General features: G+C 50.3%; 1 protein-coding gene across 1 annotated transcript; it reads right to left on the bottom strand.

Annotated features, from left to right (window-relative positions):
• Positions 1-1768, bottom strand: LOC134928758 (uncharacterized). The gene is made up of 3 exons (XM_063924766.1): positions 1636-1768; positions 1348-1560; positions 1-730 (listed from the first exon to the last, which is right to left on the bottom strand). The coding sequence occupies exon 3, from the start codon at positions 717-719 to the stop codon at positions 51-53; it is 669 nt and encodes a 222-aa protein (XP_063780836.1). The 5' UTR covers positions 720-730; positions 1348-1560; positions 1636-1768; the 3' UTR covers positions 1-50.
• Between the last annotated feature and the right edge of the window lie 16670 nt (positions 1769-18438).

The raw sequence follows: 18438 nt of genomic DNA, 5'->3' as shown, positions 1-18438 counted from the left end.
TGTTTGTCAAATCCAAATTTTTATTGTGAAAATCACATTTGTCAAAATTGTTATTTTTTTCGCTTGTGTGTGCTGGGTGCTGTGCTTTGTGCTGGCTCACTGGCACGTGCTCTGGAGGAACGCCGAACAGGGGAGGTTACTGGCGTTTGGATAGGGGTCGTGGTCCCAGAGCTGGAGGTCACTTGTTGAGCTGCCATCAATGTTATGTTGTTGCTCAAATTATTAATGCTAGCATTCAGTTGTGTGTTGGTTGCAGTGTGGCTGGCTACAATCCGGGATAACGACTCATTCACAACCTGGTTGTGCTGAATGAGTTGAACGAGTGCCTGCTGATGGCGCTGTTGCTCATCAATGATGCGCGTTAAATGAGCCAGCATTTGGTTGTTGTCAGCCCTTATTTGCTCCATCGATGTTGCGATTCGGCCTACTTGTACAATCAGTCTGCCCGAGTTGCGACTAATGCGCGGTAGATGATGGGGCAGACTGGCAAGGTGTTGGGTATGTGCGGTCAGGCTGGCATTGCTTTGTGCCTGTTGGCTTGTCCAACTGGCCCAAAAGTCATCTGGTATTTGTGTTTGGGGTGGAGCTTGTGCCAGTTGTGGACTCATGGAGGCTTGGGGGATATCCTGCAGCTGTATTGGCTGGCTCGGGTCAACAGGTGTAAGTTGCAGTGTGATGGTTGCCTGTTGGTCTTGTCCCTGCTGGTCCACGTCGGCCATCAAGCTTGGCTCTGTATGGGGTGGCCAACATGCAATGTTTATTTTACAATTAATTTATTTGCTAGTTCTACACATTACTACATTCATAATACTCCATTTCTCAAGTTTTTAGACTTGTTTTTGTAAACTTATAATGTGTTTTTTCGCCAAAAACATATATACCATCACAGGCGTGCACATAGACAGACTTGAGTAATCCTCACCTAACTACCTCCCCTCCACAGCATTACAGTGTTATGTCACCTCCCCTGGCCACGATATAGACTGCTTACCTGGATAGTCCAGAGGAGCGGAGCAAGTAAGCAGTCTACATACCGGACAGGGGAGATGTGTGAACACTATAATGTTGTGGAGGGTTTTTTTTGTTTTTTTTTAAAGGTTTTTATATTTATTTTAATGTGCACGTGTGTGGCCTAAATTTGTACAAATTTATGTTCTTTTTTAATAATGATGTTGGCGATATCAACCACTAAGACCTTGAAAAATTAAACATTTTCACCTTTAGCAATTGAAGACGTAACATCACATTGCTTGTTATGGCAAACATGTAATCTCAACTCCAACTCACAACATAGTAACTGTACTGTGTAGATTATTTGCTATGTGTTTAGTTTCTGTTTTGACTCACCAGATAACTGAGGTGATCGGGGCTCATCAATCTGTGGACTCGCCAATAGTGCCAGTGGTGGCTGGGGTGACACTGCAGAAATGCGCCGCCTGGGTGGGGAAGATGGAGCCGCAGATTCCGTGCCAAGACGCCGTGTCTTACTTGGCCTCCTGGGTAAGTGGCCCGAGCCCTGTGATGGGCGCCTTACAGGAGGTCGGCTTACAGAAGCAGAACCTATGAGAATATATAAACATTAATATTTTGTACTTCTATGTGTTTGCAGAATATGTGACTACAGTGAAGTCTTACCTGCAATCCCAGCATCATCCTGAGTTGTCTGAGGCCTGTCTGGCCGGCTGGTCTGTCGGACTGTTGAAAAAGTGGACCAAACATTATTACCATGCTTTGTGTAAAAATTACAACTGCAAAGCCTTAGTGTACTGTAACCATCTATTAGGTATTCAAAAATAAACTAATTTCTGCTTAAGATCTTCGTGCTTCCTTAATTTGTGTTGTATATCAAAATGTACATGGTGTTGCACAAAATAAATCTGTTACATTTGAGAATTATGCGTCAGATATTGCATAGATTGACTACTTGCAAATGTTACCAAAATGTAATTTTGAATTAATAGAACCTTTTTTAGGAAGTAAATAAATAAAATATTAAAAAATACAATTAGATACAACACCGATGTCCAAGCAATATCTCAAAATTATTATGGCAAATACACATACCAGCAGGCATTGCACCTGTTTTAGCGCAAAATTTTATAAAAAATACAGCCAAGGCAAGATGGAAAATGCAATTTCTAAACACAAACACACCTTAAGGGTGCATAGGCCTGCAATATCTGACCAACAATTTTTGCATCCTTTACCCTTAAAAAATAATTTAAAAAACATTTAGAGGACATTTAAATAAAAATATAACAAATCAAACTCACCATCCTGCGTGGGTCGGTCCGAATCCCGGACATGAGTAGCAGACACCACTTCTGCAGGAATCAATGCCCGCACAGGCTCCTCCCACTCCCGATAGGTTGCCCGGAAAGGGGGGCCACCTCCGGTTTTTCGGGCTGATTTTGCCTCTTTGGCCATCTTGGCCTTGACACGCCGCTTTATGTCATAGAACCTCTTGCGACACGTGTCCTCAGTCCGCCTCCCCACACCCTCACTATTGACGGCAACTATTACTTGCCCCCACAGGACAGACTTCCTGCGGGAGGACACCTTGCCAGCATCCTGACCAAACAATTGGCGATGGTGCTTCATCAGCTCACGCACCAACGCCATGTTTTCAGCATAGCTGAACTTAATATTCCTGCCAGTCTTGGTAGTGGTGCGTGGCTGCGGAGCCACAACACCATCACTATCACTGGAGAATACAGCAACAGGCACCCCCTCCTCCTCCTCCTCCTCCTCACTACCCCCCTCCACCTCACTAACAGCCTCCACCTCACTAACAGCTTCCACCTCACTAACAGCCTCCACCTCACTACCAGCCTCCACCTCACTAACCTCCGCCACCACACTGACCTCTGAGTCTGACATGATGACAAACGACAAAAAACACTGAAAAATCAAAACACAAAACACACTCCTCCACTACTACTACTACTACTACACACCACACAGCCAACACACACGCTCACTCACTCACAAACAATGACAAAAGACTTTAAAAAAAAAACAAGGACAAAAAAATTGACAAACTGAGAAAAAACAATACTACAAATATGACAAGACTACTTACACACACAGTACAGCACTCAACAATCACAAAACTCCTCTCCAAAACCTCCAAAAACTCCACCAAACTCACCAACTCCAAATACACCTTCCTCTCTCCTCTCCACTAGCTAAACCCACGAGGTGCGGTGTGTTTGGGGCGGTTTTATAGTAATATGCACAGACACTCCTCCTTCACGAATACAACCAATCACGGACGCGTGACAAAAACGAAACTTAGGACTAAAAACGCGGCAGCAATTTCTAAATCACTGCCGTAACAGACATGTGACGCAGTCGTAAAAATAAACAAAAACGCGGCCGCGAAACAACAAACGCGGCCGCATTATACAGCAGAAAACCACGAATGACATCGACATCGGAACAACAGAAAAACACGAATACGACAGCTTAGTAAATGAGTCGTAATCAATTCAAAAAGTTGCAATTTTACACTGTCGATGTCATTCGTGATTGAACTTTGACCTGAATCTGGAAAATACGAATCTTAGTAAATTTCCCCCTGGGTTCCCCAGTCATATGCAGGGTGCATTAATGTGGCACATATAGACAGGAGCACCATCATGTGCTGCATTACTGCACATACAGTATGTTACATTACATTCCCAGGACTCTGGTGTGCTCACTACAGTGCATATATATATATATATATATATATATATATATTTACATAGGGGCCATGCTGTCTGCAGGTTATGTCCTCTCTAATGGCTGGCCAAGCTTCTGCTGTGACTGGTCACACCCACTGTGGTGGCTGACTATCTCCTATATCAGGCCTGGCCAACCTGTGGCTCTCCAGCTGTTGTGAAACTACAAATCCCAGCATGCCCTGCCACAGTTTTGTTATTAGGGAATGCTAAACCTGTGGCAGGGCATGCTTGGACGTGTAGTTCCACAACAGCTGGAGAGCCACAGGTTGGCCAAGCCTGTCCTATATAATAGCCCTGTGACTCTGTGCCTGGCCCTCTAATACTGGGCGTGGCTAGGAGTTCTCATTGGGTTAGTGGCAGGTTTATCACACCCAGTCCACAGCTGATTGAGTGAAAAACATCCTCCCACACAGGTTACATCCAATGGGAGGCTCTGCCTTTGGCTGCTGTGTTTTCACAGAGCAGGATTAGCAATGGGACTGATGGAGCTGCAGCTCCAGCCCCACATCCCAAAATAGTCCCCCTGCATCTGCAGCATCATACCCTCCAACAATTTACACATAAACATTGATGCAAATTCGAAAAGGGGGCGTGGCCACGGGTACAGCGCCGTGGCCACGCCACTTTTCCTATACTTTCAATGGAAGCTTGGAGAGTCAAAAAACGGTACAGACCGTAAGAAAAAGGGACTGTACCTGCCAAAAAGCGGCAGTTGGAGGGTATGCCACTGCGGTTGGTTCTAAATCGGAGTGGGAGAAGGGAGCTTCTGATGTCACTAGGGGAGGAGACACGTCACCAGGGGTAGGAGCTATGTCAGAACAGGGTACCCGAAAAGTACCCTCACGGGCTCCCTTTGCTCGCCACGCTTCGGGCTCGGCGGCTCGCTCCGCTTCGCTCGCCACCTGATTACTAAAGGTAATAGTTGGTGGCGTGGATAGTAGAGGAACTATCCCGGTGGCCTTGCTCCTCCCCCTTGTGTCGTGGCTCCTCCCACTGACGTAAAAGGTCCCTTAGGCCACTTGGATCTAGCATCTACCATGCCACTGCATCTGCAGCAAGTCTCTGTGCTGTAGATAGGGAAACAATCCTTTTACTGCAGCGTCCTATGTCCTGCTGCCAGTCCGCCTGCCCCCTCCGGCATCAACTCCCTAGCCGCAGCGCAGGTGGAACAAAAGCTGCTGCGGCCACCGGCATAGATGTGTATGAAAGCGGCGCAGCGGAAGGCTTTCATAGCCCTCCCTGCGCCGCATACTCTCTGAGCCCCGGAGCCTCCTCTGCGCATGATGTCACAGAAGTGCCTCCCCACCACAGCCGCGCCCAGATCCCCAGAGGCCCTGACTCCGCAACACAGCACCTGGGCTACCGGCCTGGAAGCCCCGAGATGGCTAATGTAACAGATAGAGTGGGTGATATCGCGGAGGGTAATGTCTGGACGCTGAATCAATGTAAAAGGTGACAGTGCTGTGCAGTGCAGTGGGTGTGCAGTCAGGGCCGGTGCTAGGGTGTTCAGCGCCCCCCTGCAAACTATAAATTTACACCCTTGCATACTTTACAAACGAACAGCGCGCATAGGACGGGATGTACTAATGTACATCGCCGCCCTGCGCCACGATGCTGATCGCATATGTACTAACATATGCGATCAGCATTGCGGAGGACAGCTCTTCCGATAAGAGCTGTCCTCCGCGATACGCAGCGGCAGCCTGACTTCCGGGATTCGGCCCCAGAAGTCAGTCTGCGCATGCGCGGGGTGACGGGGGCGGCCGCAGGGCATGCTGTGAGGGATCCGATCGGATCCCTCACACAGCGCCGCGGAGAGAAGCCCATAGGCTTCTATGGACGTACTGGCGTACCCCGCCGCGGCGCTGTCCTGCCGGCCGGGAGTTAGTACATCAGGAAAATGCGGTAAACAGGGAGTTTACCGCATTTTCCGCTTAGTACATCCCGCTCATAATACCCCCTGTAGTAGAGACACTTACACATGTAATGCCCCCTCTACCAGTGCCGCTTACACACGTAATGCCCCCTGTACCAGTGACGCTTACACATGTCACGCCCCCCTGTACCAGTGACGCTTACACACGTAATGCCCCCTCTACCAGTGCCGCTTACACACGTAACGCTCCCTGTACCAGTGACGCATACACACATTATGCCACAGTCACACATATACACACACAACATACACACACACACACATATTTATATATACAAACACACACACATACATACTGTACATACATTACACACATACACAGTCACACATATATACAGTATACACAGACACTGTATATACACACTCACTCTCTTTCCAGACACTTACCTAATGAAGTCTGGCTGGCCGAAGCTGTAGCAGCTCATCCTCCTGCTGCAGCATGGTCCCGTGTAGCTCCGCCCCTTATTCCCATCTAGCTCTGCCCCCTATGGCTCCCGCCTGGCCACAGAATGTCACACAGGGGAGGGGAGGGGGAGAGGAGGTTTTGTGCTGCCGGCGCCGCTGCATGTGTGACAGCAGCCGCCAGCAGCAGCAGGAATTGCAGCAGCAGCTCAGCACAGGGATGCAGAGCAGTGAGAACGTCTCTCCTTCCTGGTGCCTCCTTGCACTGCATCCCTTTGCTGAGCGGCTAGCACCGGCCCTGTGTGCAGTGTCACTGACACTGACCAGCACTCTCACCTTTTACAGTGATTCAGCCAGTCAGTCAGTTCTGCCAGCCAGTCACTATTGTTAGCGCCGGTGTCCCAACGCACCGCATTACAGGGAAGTGCACGCACTAAATAAACTACAGCTCCCAGCAGCCCTTAGCGCCAAAGCATTCCGGCCCTTAGGGCTGCTGGGTGCTGTAGTTTATTGAGTGCATCCTCTTCCCTGTAATGCGCTGCGTTGGGACACCGGCGCTAACAATAGTGACTGGGTGCTGTGCGAGTCTCCGGGAGAGCCACTGCCAAAGGGAGGACAGCAGCTTAGCTGCTGACAGGAGAAGCATTACCCGCCCCTCCCCCACTCACAGTACCTCCGGGCCCCATCCGCGGCACCCCCACACACACACACCCCACCCGCAGCAACCCCGCACCCGCCCCTCCTGCCGCACCACCGCATCCGCCCCTCACCCACCCGGGGCACCCCCGAAACTGCTCCTCTCCCAACCGAGTGGCTCCGGAACACCACCTGCGGCACCACCGCACCAGCCCCTCCCCTACCTGTGGCACCACCGAAACCGCCCCTCTGGCGGCACCCCAGGATCCCATCCGCATCTTCCCCGCACCCACCAGTCCCCCAACCAAAGCACCTACTGGGTGATTCATCAGGCTCTGTGTGCACTGTTCACGCCGATGCAAGGGGCTTCGACCCTTTAACCATCGCACGCCCTTTGTCCATGCAATATTTAACCACTCACACAATTATGATTGGATGTAATACTTCATATAATAAAAACTTTTGCACGCCACAAAGGTGTGCAAGGGTTAAGGGGGCATAGCCCCTTACGACGGTGTGAAGAGCGCACGTAGGGCACGATGAATCACCTACTCTCCTATATAATAGCCCAGATCTGTGACTCTGTGCCTGTGTGGATAACGCTAGGCGTGGCTAGGAGCTCTCATTGGGTTAGCAGCAGGTCTATCACACCCAGTCCACAGGTGATTGGGCAAGAAATGCCCTCCCACACAGGTTACATCCAATGGGAGGCTCTGCCCTTTGGCTGCTGTGTGTTCCCAGAGCAGGATTAACAATGGGGTTGATGGAGCTGCAGCTCCAGGCCCACACCCCAAAATAGTCCCCCTGCATCTGCAGCAACACACCCTCCAACAATTTACACACAAAAATTGCTACAAATCCGAAAATGGGGCGTGGCCACGGGTAAAGTGGCATAGCCACGCCCTTTCTATACTTTCAATGGAAGTTTGGAGAGCCAAAAATCGGTACAGACCATAAAAAAAGGTCCTGTACCTGCCAAAAAGGTCCAGCTGGAGGGTATGCCACTGCATCTGCAGCAAGTCTGTAGATATGGGGGAAAAAATCCTTTTACTGCAGCATCCTATGTCCTGCTGCCAGTCCACCTGCCCCCTCCAGCATCAACAATCCCCACTCCCTAGCCGCAGCGCAGGTGGAACAAAAGCTGCTGCGGCCACTGGTACAGATGTGTATGAAAGCGGCGCAGCGGAAGGCTTTCATAGCCCTCCCTGCGCCGCATACTCTCAGACCCCCAGAGGCCAGGGACGTGCAGTCAGGGAAGGCAGTGCCTCCCCTGTCATAATGATTAAAATAATAAAAAGAAGATATTTATAACACAGTCTGTTATAAATATCTTTTTTTATTATTTTAATAATTCTCCCCCCCCTGTGGCTGCGTGTGAAGGACAGCTGGGAGGCAGCGGGAGAGGTGCCTCCCGCTGCCAACACTAAAAGTCCGTGCAGCGGGGGGCGGGCAGGGGGCGGGGCGCAGCAATGGGCTGTGAAAGACCATTGAAAATAAATGGGGAAGCGGCACCTATACTGGTGCCGCAATGACAGGGGCGTGCATTCAGCCCCGATGAATGCACGCCCCTGTCAGTGCCCCAGATGTGATTGGCCCAGCGGATACAGTGCTGGATCCGCTGTCCAATCACTAGCGAGCCCCCTTTCCGGCTGCAGCAGGCGCCGTGGGCTGTGTGGGCGCCCGCTGCAGCCAGCGCCGCTGACTCACACCAGAGGTCATAATTGACCCATAGTGTCTGAGCGGCGCTACTATGGGAGAGACGTCATGAGTCATTACATCTCTCCCATAGTACAGCAGAGACGAGACGGCGGACGGAGACGGAGGACAGCGCTGCAGGAGCGGTAAGTATGTGTGTGTGGTTTTTTTTTTTAATGTGTTTGTGTTGGGGGCAGAGCAACAGGGGCATAGCAACTGGGGGGCACAACAACAAGGGGAACAGCAACTGGGGGGAACAGCAACAGGGGCACAACTATAAGGGGCACAGCAACTGGGGGGCACAACAACAAGGGGCACAGCAACAGGGGCACAACTATAAGGGGCACAGCAAAAGGGGCACAACTACAAGGGGCACAGCAACTGGGGGTCACAACTACAAGGGGCACAGCAACTGGGGGGCACAACTACAAGGGGCACAGCAACTGGGGGGCACAACTACAAGAGGCACAACTACAAGGGGCACAGCAACTGGGGGGCACAACTACAAGGGGCACAGCAACTGGGGGGCACAACAACAAAGGGCACAGCATCAGGGGCACAACTATAAGGGGCACAACAACAAGGGGCACAGCAACTGGGGGGCACAACTACAAGGGGCGCAGCAACTGGGGGGCACAACTACAAGGGGCACAACTACAAGGGGCACAGCAACTGGGGGCACAACTACAAGGGGCACAGCAACTGGGGGGCACAACTACAAGGGGCACAGCAATTGGGGGGCACAACTACAAGGGGCACAGCAACTGGGGGGCACAACTACAAGGGGCACAATTACAAGGGGCACAGCAACTGGGGCACAATTACAGGGGTCACAGCTACAGGGTCACAGCGACTGGGGGCACAGCGACAGGGAGCACAACTACTCGGGGCACAGCTAAGGGGCACAGCTATTGGGGGCAAAGCTACATTGGGCACAGCGACTGGGGTCACAGCTACTGGGGGCAAAGCTACAGGGGGCAAAGCTACAGGGGGCACAACTACTCAGGGCACAGCTAGGGGGCACAGTTATTGGGGGCAAAGCTACAAGGGGCACAGCGACTGGGGTCACAACTACTGGGGGCACAGCGACTGGGGTCAAAGCTACAGGGGCCACAGCGACTGGGGGCACAACTACTCAGGGCACTGCTGCAAGGGGCACAGCTACAACGGGCACAGCTACAGGGGTCACAACTACTGGGGGCACAGCCACAAGGGGCAAAGCTACAGGGGGCACAGCTACAAGGGGCACAGCGACTGGGGGCGCAACTACAGGGATCACAACTACTCGTGGCACTGCTACTGGGGGCACTGCTACAGGGGGCAAAGCTACTAGGGGTACAGCTACTGGGCTCACAACTATTGGGGGAGCCTGCTCCATCCTCCCAGTTAGCAGCAGCACTCTCCCCTGTCTGTGCTAACGTCTTCCCGCGTCAGTGAGTGTATAATATTCATTAATTTCTCTCTCTCCTCCTGTGGATTACTTTGTTTGTAAGTATAATTTTCATTTTTACAGGTACCGGCCCTATTGGATTCTACTGGACAAGTGGACGTGACCGGCGTGGGATGTAGGTAAGTATGTGTGAGTGTGTAAGTGTGTTTTAATAAATTTTTACTTTCACGGTGTGTGTGTTGTGTTTTTATTTGGGTATTTTTGTTGTTGTAGAACTACAGGTACCAGCGGGCCCGTTATTTCCCCGCATGCTGGTACTTGAGGCCTTGTAGTTCCACAACAAAAAACAATATTCTTTTTTATACACACTTATGGCTATCAGCCCGGCACCCACCGCCCAGGGGTGCTGGGGACAGCCTCGGGCTTCACCCCTGGCCCTTGGGTGCCTGGAGGGGGGGGACCTCTTGATTTAAGGGGTCCCCTGTCCTCCAGGGAACCCCAGCCAGGGGTGACTAGTTGGGGGGGTAATGCCACGGCCGCAGGGACCTACATAAATGTGTCCCCCGGCTGTGGCATTATGTCCCTGGCTAGTGGAGCCCGGTGCTGGTATTAAAAATACGGGGGACCCCTACATCTTTTGTCCCCCGTATTTTTGGAACCAGGACCGGTCTAAGAGCCCGGTGCTGGTTGTCTAAATACGGGGAACCCCTGTCCAATTTTTTCCCAGTATTTAAACAACCAGGACCGGCTCAAAGAGCCCGAGGCTGGTTATACTTAGGAAGGGGGACCTCACGCATTTTTATTTTTACATTTTTTAACCCATTCAGACCCTTCTCCATTAGGTTAATGGAAGCCCTGGACAACAAAATTGCATTCATGTCCTCCTCCCACTCCCTTCCCAGTCCCAAACACTAATTTTTATTTTTTTTCTATAAAAATGTATAATATATCACAAGTATGATGAGCAGGCAGGCAGCGGGTATTGGCGGCATCGGATTGAGATGCAAATTAGTGGCGGAGGGCTGGGTCAGTTGATGGTGGGCAAGTTTGTAAGCCATTGGCGGTGGCAGCAGGCATCGGCTCAGAGGCAGTAGCGGGCATTGGCTCGGCAGCGGTAGGGGTCATTGGCAGGATCCGGTGGACATTATGGCTGTAGTGCCTCACCAGCCTCTGACCTCACCGCACGCCACTGCCAGAGTCTCCTCTACGTGTGATGTCACAGAAGTGCCTCCATGCCACAGCCGCGCCCAGATCGCCAGAGGCCCTGACTCCGCAACACAGCACCTGGGCTGCAGGCCTGGAAGCCCCGAGATGGCTAATGTAACGGATAGAGTGGGTGATATCACGGAGGGTAATGTCTGGACGCTGAATCAATGTAAAAGGTGACAGTGCTGTGCAGTGCAGTGGGTGTGCAGTGTCACTGACACTGCACAGCACTCTCACCTTTTACATTGATTCAGCGAGTCAGTCAGTTCCGCCAGCCAGTCACTATTGTTAGCGCCGGTGTCACACAACGCGCAGCATTACAGGGAAGTAGACACACTAAATAAACTACAGCTCCCAGCAGCCCTTAGTGCCGAAGCATTCCGGTACTAAGGGCTGCTGGGAGCTGTAGTTTATTGAGTGCATCTTCTTCCCTGTAATGTGGCGCGTTGGGACACCTGCGCTAACAATAGTGACTGGCTGCTGTGCGAGTCTCCGGGAGAGCCACTGCCAAAGGGAGGACAGCAGCTTAGCTGCTTCCAGGAGAAGCATTACCCACCCGTCCCCCACTCGCAGTACCTCCGGGCCCCATCCGCACACCCCACCCCCTCCACCACCCGCGTTGGCTCTAAACCCCCACTCGCAGCACCCCCCACCCCCTCCGCCACCTGCAGCACCACCGCACCCACCCCTCCCCCACCTGCGGCACCAACCCACGGCACCCCCGCAAACCGCCCCTCCTCCACCCGCATCTCCCCTGGATCCCCTCCCCCATCCGTGTCTCCCCCGCACCCGCCACTCCCCCACCCACAGCACCTACTAGGTGATTCGTCAGGCCCTGCGTGCGCTGTTCACGCCATTGCAATGGGCCACGACCCCTTAACCATCGCCCGCCCTTTGTCCGTGCAATATTTAACCACTCCCACAATTATGATTGGAGGTAATACTCCATATAATAAAAATATTGCACACCACAAGGGCCTGCAAGTGTAGCCCCTTACGAGGGTGTGAAGAGCGCCCGTAAGGTGCGATGAATCGCCTAGTTTACATATATACATGGAGGGTCACATATAGGCATATCCATGGAGGATCTCAGACAGAGACATATACATGAAGGGACACATACTGTATACAGACATATACTGTACATGGAGGATCACATATACAAACATACATGAAGGCTCACACGGATACAAACCTGGAGGCTCATATATAAATATATATACATGGAGGGTCACATATAGAGACACACACATATACATGGAGGGTCACATATAGAGACACCAGAGCCATAAATAGACTTTTTGGTGCTCTGTGCCAGAGAGAGAATTGGTGAACGCCAAACCCCCCTCCCAAAAAAAAAATTCCAATAGGAACATAAGGTGCATGCCTCGTGGGGAAAGATTGATTCCACACACATTTATAGACCACTGCAAGAAAATGGATTTGGACACAAATCCGCTTGATACCACATTCATGCATTTACCTTGAGAGCTTGTTGTTATTCCATTATAATACCCTTTATTAAATAACACATTTCAATATACTGCCACACCCAGGATTCAAACCTATAAACTGTTGCATTACAGTCAAAGACCCTGCTCATTGATCTATTTGATCCTACATACAGTAAAACTATGAACACTATATGAAGCTACTGGTACTTTTTTTTTTTTTAAATAATCAGCATTGCAATTGAGCAGATCTATGTAGTGTGCAGACACACATCCAATCCCTTCCGGTCACACACTACATAGATCTGCTCAGCCGCAATCCTGATCATTTTTTCACAAAGTACAAGGTAAGTTTCAAATAGTTAGAATTCTCTAACTTGGAATTATCTACCTTTCTATGCAAGGGCAGATAGCTCACCGAATAGAGAAGGCCTGGCCAACCTGTGGCTCTCCAGCTGTTGTAAAACTACACATCCCAGCATGCCCTGCCAGAGTTTTAATATTCCCTAATGGCAAAACTCTGGCAAGGCATGCTGAGACTTGTAGTTTCTCAACGGCTGGAGAGCCACAGTTTGGCCAGGCCTGGAATACAGTGTCTGACTGCAGTGCCACAGGCAATGGGTTCAAATCCTGGGTATATCAGCATCTTAAAAAGGAATAAAGGACAGTGCGACTGAATAACAAAGAAATCTCAAGTTGAGGTCATGAATGTTGTATAGGTATTAGTGACAGAAGGGGTCAGGGTAGGAGACAGGGGCGGTCAGGAGATGACGGGCTTCAAAAAGGGGGTAAGCTGCAAGTGAAAGTAATTAAAACAGATAATTGACAAGTGCCGCCAACAGCGCCCCCTACCCTGCAGCGCTATGTGCGGTGCCTCCTTCGCACACACTTATACCCCTTTTCCACCACTAAGCACGGGTCGCAGCCGGGAGCCTGACATGGGTGCTACCCGGCTGCGACCCGTGCTCAGCCCCCTTTCCCACTGCGCTCACCAACGCGGCATATTGCCGGGTTGGTGACGCAGCAGGGGCGGCGCTGGGAGATCATATGATCTCCCAGCGCCGCCCTTCCATAGACTGTGAACGGGAGCCGTGTCGCATCGACACGGCTTCCGTTTACACTACACAGCTTACCGAGCTGAACTCGCGTTCAACCCGACAAGCTACCCGGGTAGGATTCCCGGATCACTTGATCCGGGTTGACCTTTTTCCACTAGCAAAACACACGGATAAATGCGCGCCTCCGTGAGCTAGTGGAAAAGGCGTACTAGTTACGGACCTGAGAGACACAGACATATACATGGAGGGTCACATATAGAGACACACACATATACATGGAGGGTCACATACAGTATAGAGACAGACACATATATATGGAGGGTCACATATAGAGACACACACATATACATGGAGGGTCACATATAAAGACAGACATATACATGGAGGGTCACATATAAAGACACACACATATACGTGGAGGGTCACATATAGAGACACACACATATTCGTGGAGGGTCACATATAGAGACACACACATATACATGGAGGGTCACATAGAGAAAAACATATACATGGAGGGTCATGTATAGAGACACACATATACATGGAGGGTTGCATATGGAGACACACATATACATGGAGGGTTGCATATAGAGACACACACATACATGGAGGGTCACATATAGAGACACACACATATACATGGAGGGTCACATATAGAGACACACACATACATGGAGGGTCACATATAGAGACACACATATACATGGAGGGTCACATATAGAGACAGACACATATACATGGAGGGTCACATATAGAGACACACATATACATGGAGGGTCACATATAGAGAGACACACACATATATATGGAGGGTCGCATATAAAGACACACACACATATACATGGAGGGTTACATATAGACACACACACATATACATGGAGGGTTACATATAGAGACACACATATATACATGGATGGTCACATATACACACACACACATATACACGGAGGGTCACATATAGAGACACACATACATGGAGGGTCACATATAGAGACACACATATACATGGAGGGTCACATATGGAGACACACACATATACATGGATGGTCACATATAGACACACACATATATACACGGAGGGTCACATATAGAGACACACATACATGGAGGGTCACATATAGAGACACACATATACATGGAGGGTTACATATAGAGACACACAAATACATGGAGGGTCACATATAGTGACACACACATATACATGGAGGGTCACATATATACACGGAGGGTCACATATAGAGACACACATATACATGGAGGGTCACATATAGACACACACACACACACACACACACACACACACACACATACGGAGGGTCACATACAGAGACACACATATACATGGAGGGTCACATATAGAGATACACATATACATGGAGGGTCACATATAGAGACACACATATACATGGAGGGTCACATATAGACACACACATACATATACGGAGGGTCACATACAGAGACACACATATACATTGAGGGTCACATATAGAGACACACATATACATGGAGGGTCACATATAGTGACACACACATATATATGAAGGGTCAGATATAGAGACACACCCAGTAGTGGTTTTATATATACACGGTGAGGGTCACACAGCCATACAGACAGGGACACACAGCAATGTGTTTCCCCCCTACCCTGCTCCAAGCACGGCAGCAGCCGCTTCCGCGTCCCTCCTCCACCAAGATGTCTGCCTGTTCCTGTTGCAGCCAATAGCCGGTGTAGCCCCGCCCCCTGCACATGGGAGAGGAGCATGTGCCGGCCTCCACCAATCAGGGCTCAGCACAGGCTCCTCTGCCCCAGGTTGTCTCGGCAGCCATGTGTGCAGGCAGGGGGCGCTGTAAGTTGTGTGTCCCCGCCATCTCCTCTTCCCTAATGCTTCTCTCATACATCAGGGTAAGCTAATAAATGGCATACAACTTGTGTCTATTTCCTCTTCGTGGAAAGGTGAGTAGCACTATGCAGTATGTGACAGTAATAGGAGTAGCACTGTGCAATATGTGGCCAGTAATAGGAGCAGCACTGTGCAATATGTGACCAGTAATAGTAGTAGCACCGTGCAATATGTGACCAGTAATAGTAGCAGCACTGTGCAATATGTGGCTAGTAATAGGAGCAGCACTGTGCAATATGTGACCAATAAAAGGAGTAGCACTGTGCAATATGTGACCAGTTATAGTAGCAGCACTGTGCAGTATGTGACCAGTAATAGGAGCAGCACTGTGCAATATGTGACCAGTAATAGGAGCAGCACTGTGCAATATGTGACCGGTAATAGGAGCAGCACTGTGCATTATGTGACCAATAAAAGGAGTAGCACTGTGCAGTATGTGACCAGTAATAGGAGCAGCACTGTGCAATATGTGACCAATAATGGGAGTAGCACTGTGCAATATGTGACCAGTAATAGTAGCAGCACTGTGCAATATGTGACCAGTAATAGGAGCAGCACTGTGCAATATGTGACCAGTAATAGGAGCAGCACTGTGCAATATGTGACCAGTAATAGGAGCAGCACTGTGCAATATGTGACCAGTAATAGGAGCAGCACTGTGCAATATGTGACCAGTAATAGTAGTAGCACTGTGCAGTATGTGACCAGTAATAGTAGCAGCACTGTGCAATATGTGACCAGTAATAGGAGCAGCACCGTGCAATATGTGACCAGTAATAGGAGCAGCACTGTGCAATATGTGACCAGTAATAGGAGCAGCACTGTGCAATATGTGACCAGTAATAGGAGAAGCACTGTGCAATATGTGACCAGTAATAGTAGCACCGTGCAATATGTGACCAGTAATAGGAGTAGCACTGTGCAATATGTGGCCAGTAATAGTAGCAGCACTGTGCAATATGTGACCAGTAATAGGAGTAGCACTGTGCAATATGTGACCAGTAATAGGAGTAGCACTTTGCAATATGTGACCAGTAATAGGAGCAGCACTGTGCAATATGTGACCAGTAATAGTAGTAGCACCGTGCAATATGTGACCAGTAATAGTAGCAGCACTGTGCAATATGTGACCAGTAATAGGAGCAGCACTGTGCAATGTGTGACCAGTAATAGGAGCAGCACTGTGCAATATGTGGCCAGTAATAGTAGCAGCACTGTGCAATATGTGACCAGTAATAGGAGTAGCACTGTGCAATATGTGACCAGTAATAGGAGTAGCACTGTGCAGTATGTGAACAGTAATAGTAGCAGCACTGTGCAATATGTGGCCAGTAATAGTAGCAGCACTGTGCAATATGTGACCAGTAATAGGAGCAGCACTGTGCAATATGTGACCAGTAATAGTAGCAGCACTGTGCAATATGTGACCAGTAATGGGAGTAGCACTGTGCAATATGTGGCCAGTAATAGTAGCAGCACTGTGCAATATGTGACCAGGAATAGGAGTAGCACTGTGCAATATGTGACCAGTAATAGTAGTAGCACTGTGCAGTATGTGACCAGTAATAGTAGTAGCACTGTGCAGTATGTGACCAGTAATAGTAGCAGCACTGTGCAGTATGTGACCAGTAATAGGAGTAGCACTGTGCAATATGTGACCAGTAATAGGAGCAGCACTGTGCAATATGTGACCAGTAATGGGAGTAGCACTGTGCAATATGTGACCAGTAATAGTAGTAGCACTGTGCAGTATGTGACCAGTAATAGTAGCAGCACTGTGCAATATGTGACCAGTAATAGGAGCAGCACTGTTCAATCAGGGCCGGTTCTGGCGCTCTGTGCGCCCCGGGCGGCAATAGGGGGCGTGGCTTCGTACAGGGGGCGTGGTCATTTACGCCCCCTGTACAGACTGAAATGATGTGCGGTGCGCGATGACGTCATCGCGCCCCGCACAGCAAAGGTCCTCAAGGTCCTCTCCACGAAGGGAAACTAGACGCCACGAAGGGAAACTAGACGCGTAGCGTCTAGTTCCCTTCGTGGAGAGGACCTTTGCTGTGCGGTGCGCGATGACGTCATCGCGCACCGCACAGTAAAGGACCTCTCCACGAAGGGAAACTAGACGCGTACGCGTCTAGTTTCCCTTCACAGCGGCAGCGGGGGGGCAGCGGCAGCGGCCAGCGGCAGCAGGGGGGCAGCGGGCAGCGGGGGGCACACAGCAGCAGCGGATCTTGCCCTGGTGCGGCGCCCTCCGGATGGCGCCCTGCGCCCTCCGGAAGGCGGCGCCCCGGGCAAAAGTCCTGCTTGCCCGTGGCAAGATCCGCTACTGTGTGCAATATGTGACCAGTAATAGTAGCAGCACTGTGCAATATGTGACCAGTAATAGGAGCAGCACTGTGCAATACGTGACCAATAATGGGAGTAGCACTGTACAATGTGTGACAGGTAATAGGCGTAGCACTGTGCAATATGTGACCAGTAATAGTAGTAGCACTGTGCAATAAGTGACCAATAATGGGAGTTGCACTGTCTTATACCCCTTTTCCACTAGCTCAAAAAACACGGGTAAATGCACGGGGGCGCGCATTTACCCGTGTTTTTTGCAAGTGGAAAAGGGTAAACCCGGATCAAGTGATCCGGGAATCCTACCCTGGTAGCTAGCCGGGTTGAACACGTGTTCAACCCGGCTAGCTGTCTAGTGTGAACGGGAGCCGTGTCGAGGTGGCACGGCTCCCGTTCACAGTGCATAGGGAAGGCGGCGCTGGGAGATCATGTGATCTCCCTGCGCCGCCCCTGCCGTGTCACTAGAAGCGTCACCAACCCGGCATTTGCCGGGTTGTGACTGCTAATGGGAAAGGGACCGAGCACGGGTCGCAGCAGGGGGCAGCTCCCGTGTCAGGCTCCCGGCTGCGACCCGTGCTCGTTAGTGGAAAAGGGGTATAATATGTGACCAATAATGGGAGTAGCACTGTGCAATATGTGACCAGTAATAGGAGTAGCACTGTGCAATATGTGACCACTATTAGGCGTAGCGC

Source organism: Pseudophryne corroboree, chromosome 5 (genome assembly GCF_028390025.1).
Source record: "Pseudophryne corroboree isolate aPseCor3 chromosome 5, aPseCor3.hap2, whole genome shotgun sequence".
Lineage (NCBI taxonomy): Eukaryota > Metazoa > Chordata > Amphibia > Anura > Myobatrachidae > Pseudophryne > Pseudophryne corroboree.
This window is presented reverse-complemented; position numbering and strand designations above follow the sequence as displayed.

Excerpts from the sequence above, each read along its gene's own strand:
- LOC134928758 (XM_063924766.1), bottom strand. The coding sequence starts at position 719 with ATGGCCGACGTGGACCAGCAGGGACAAGACCAACAGGCAACCATCACA.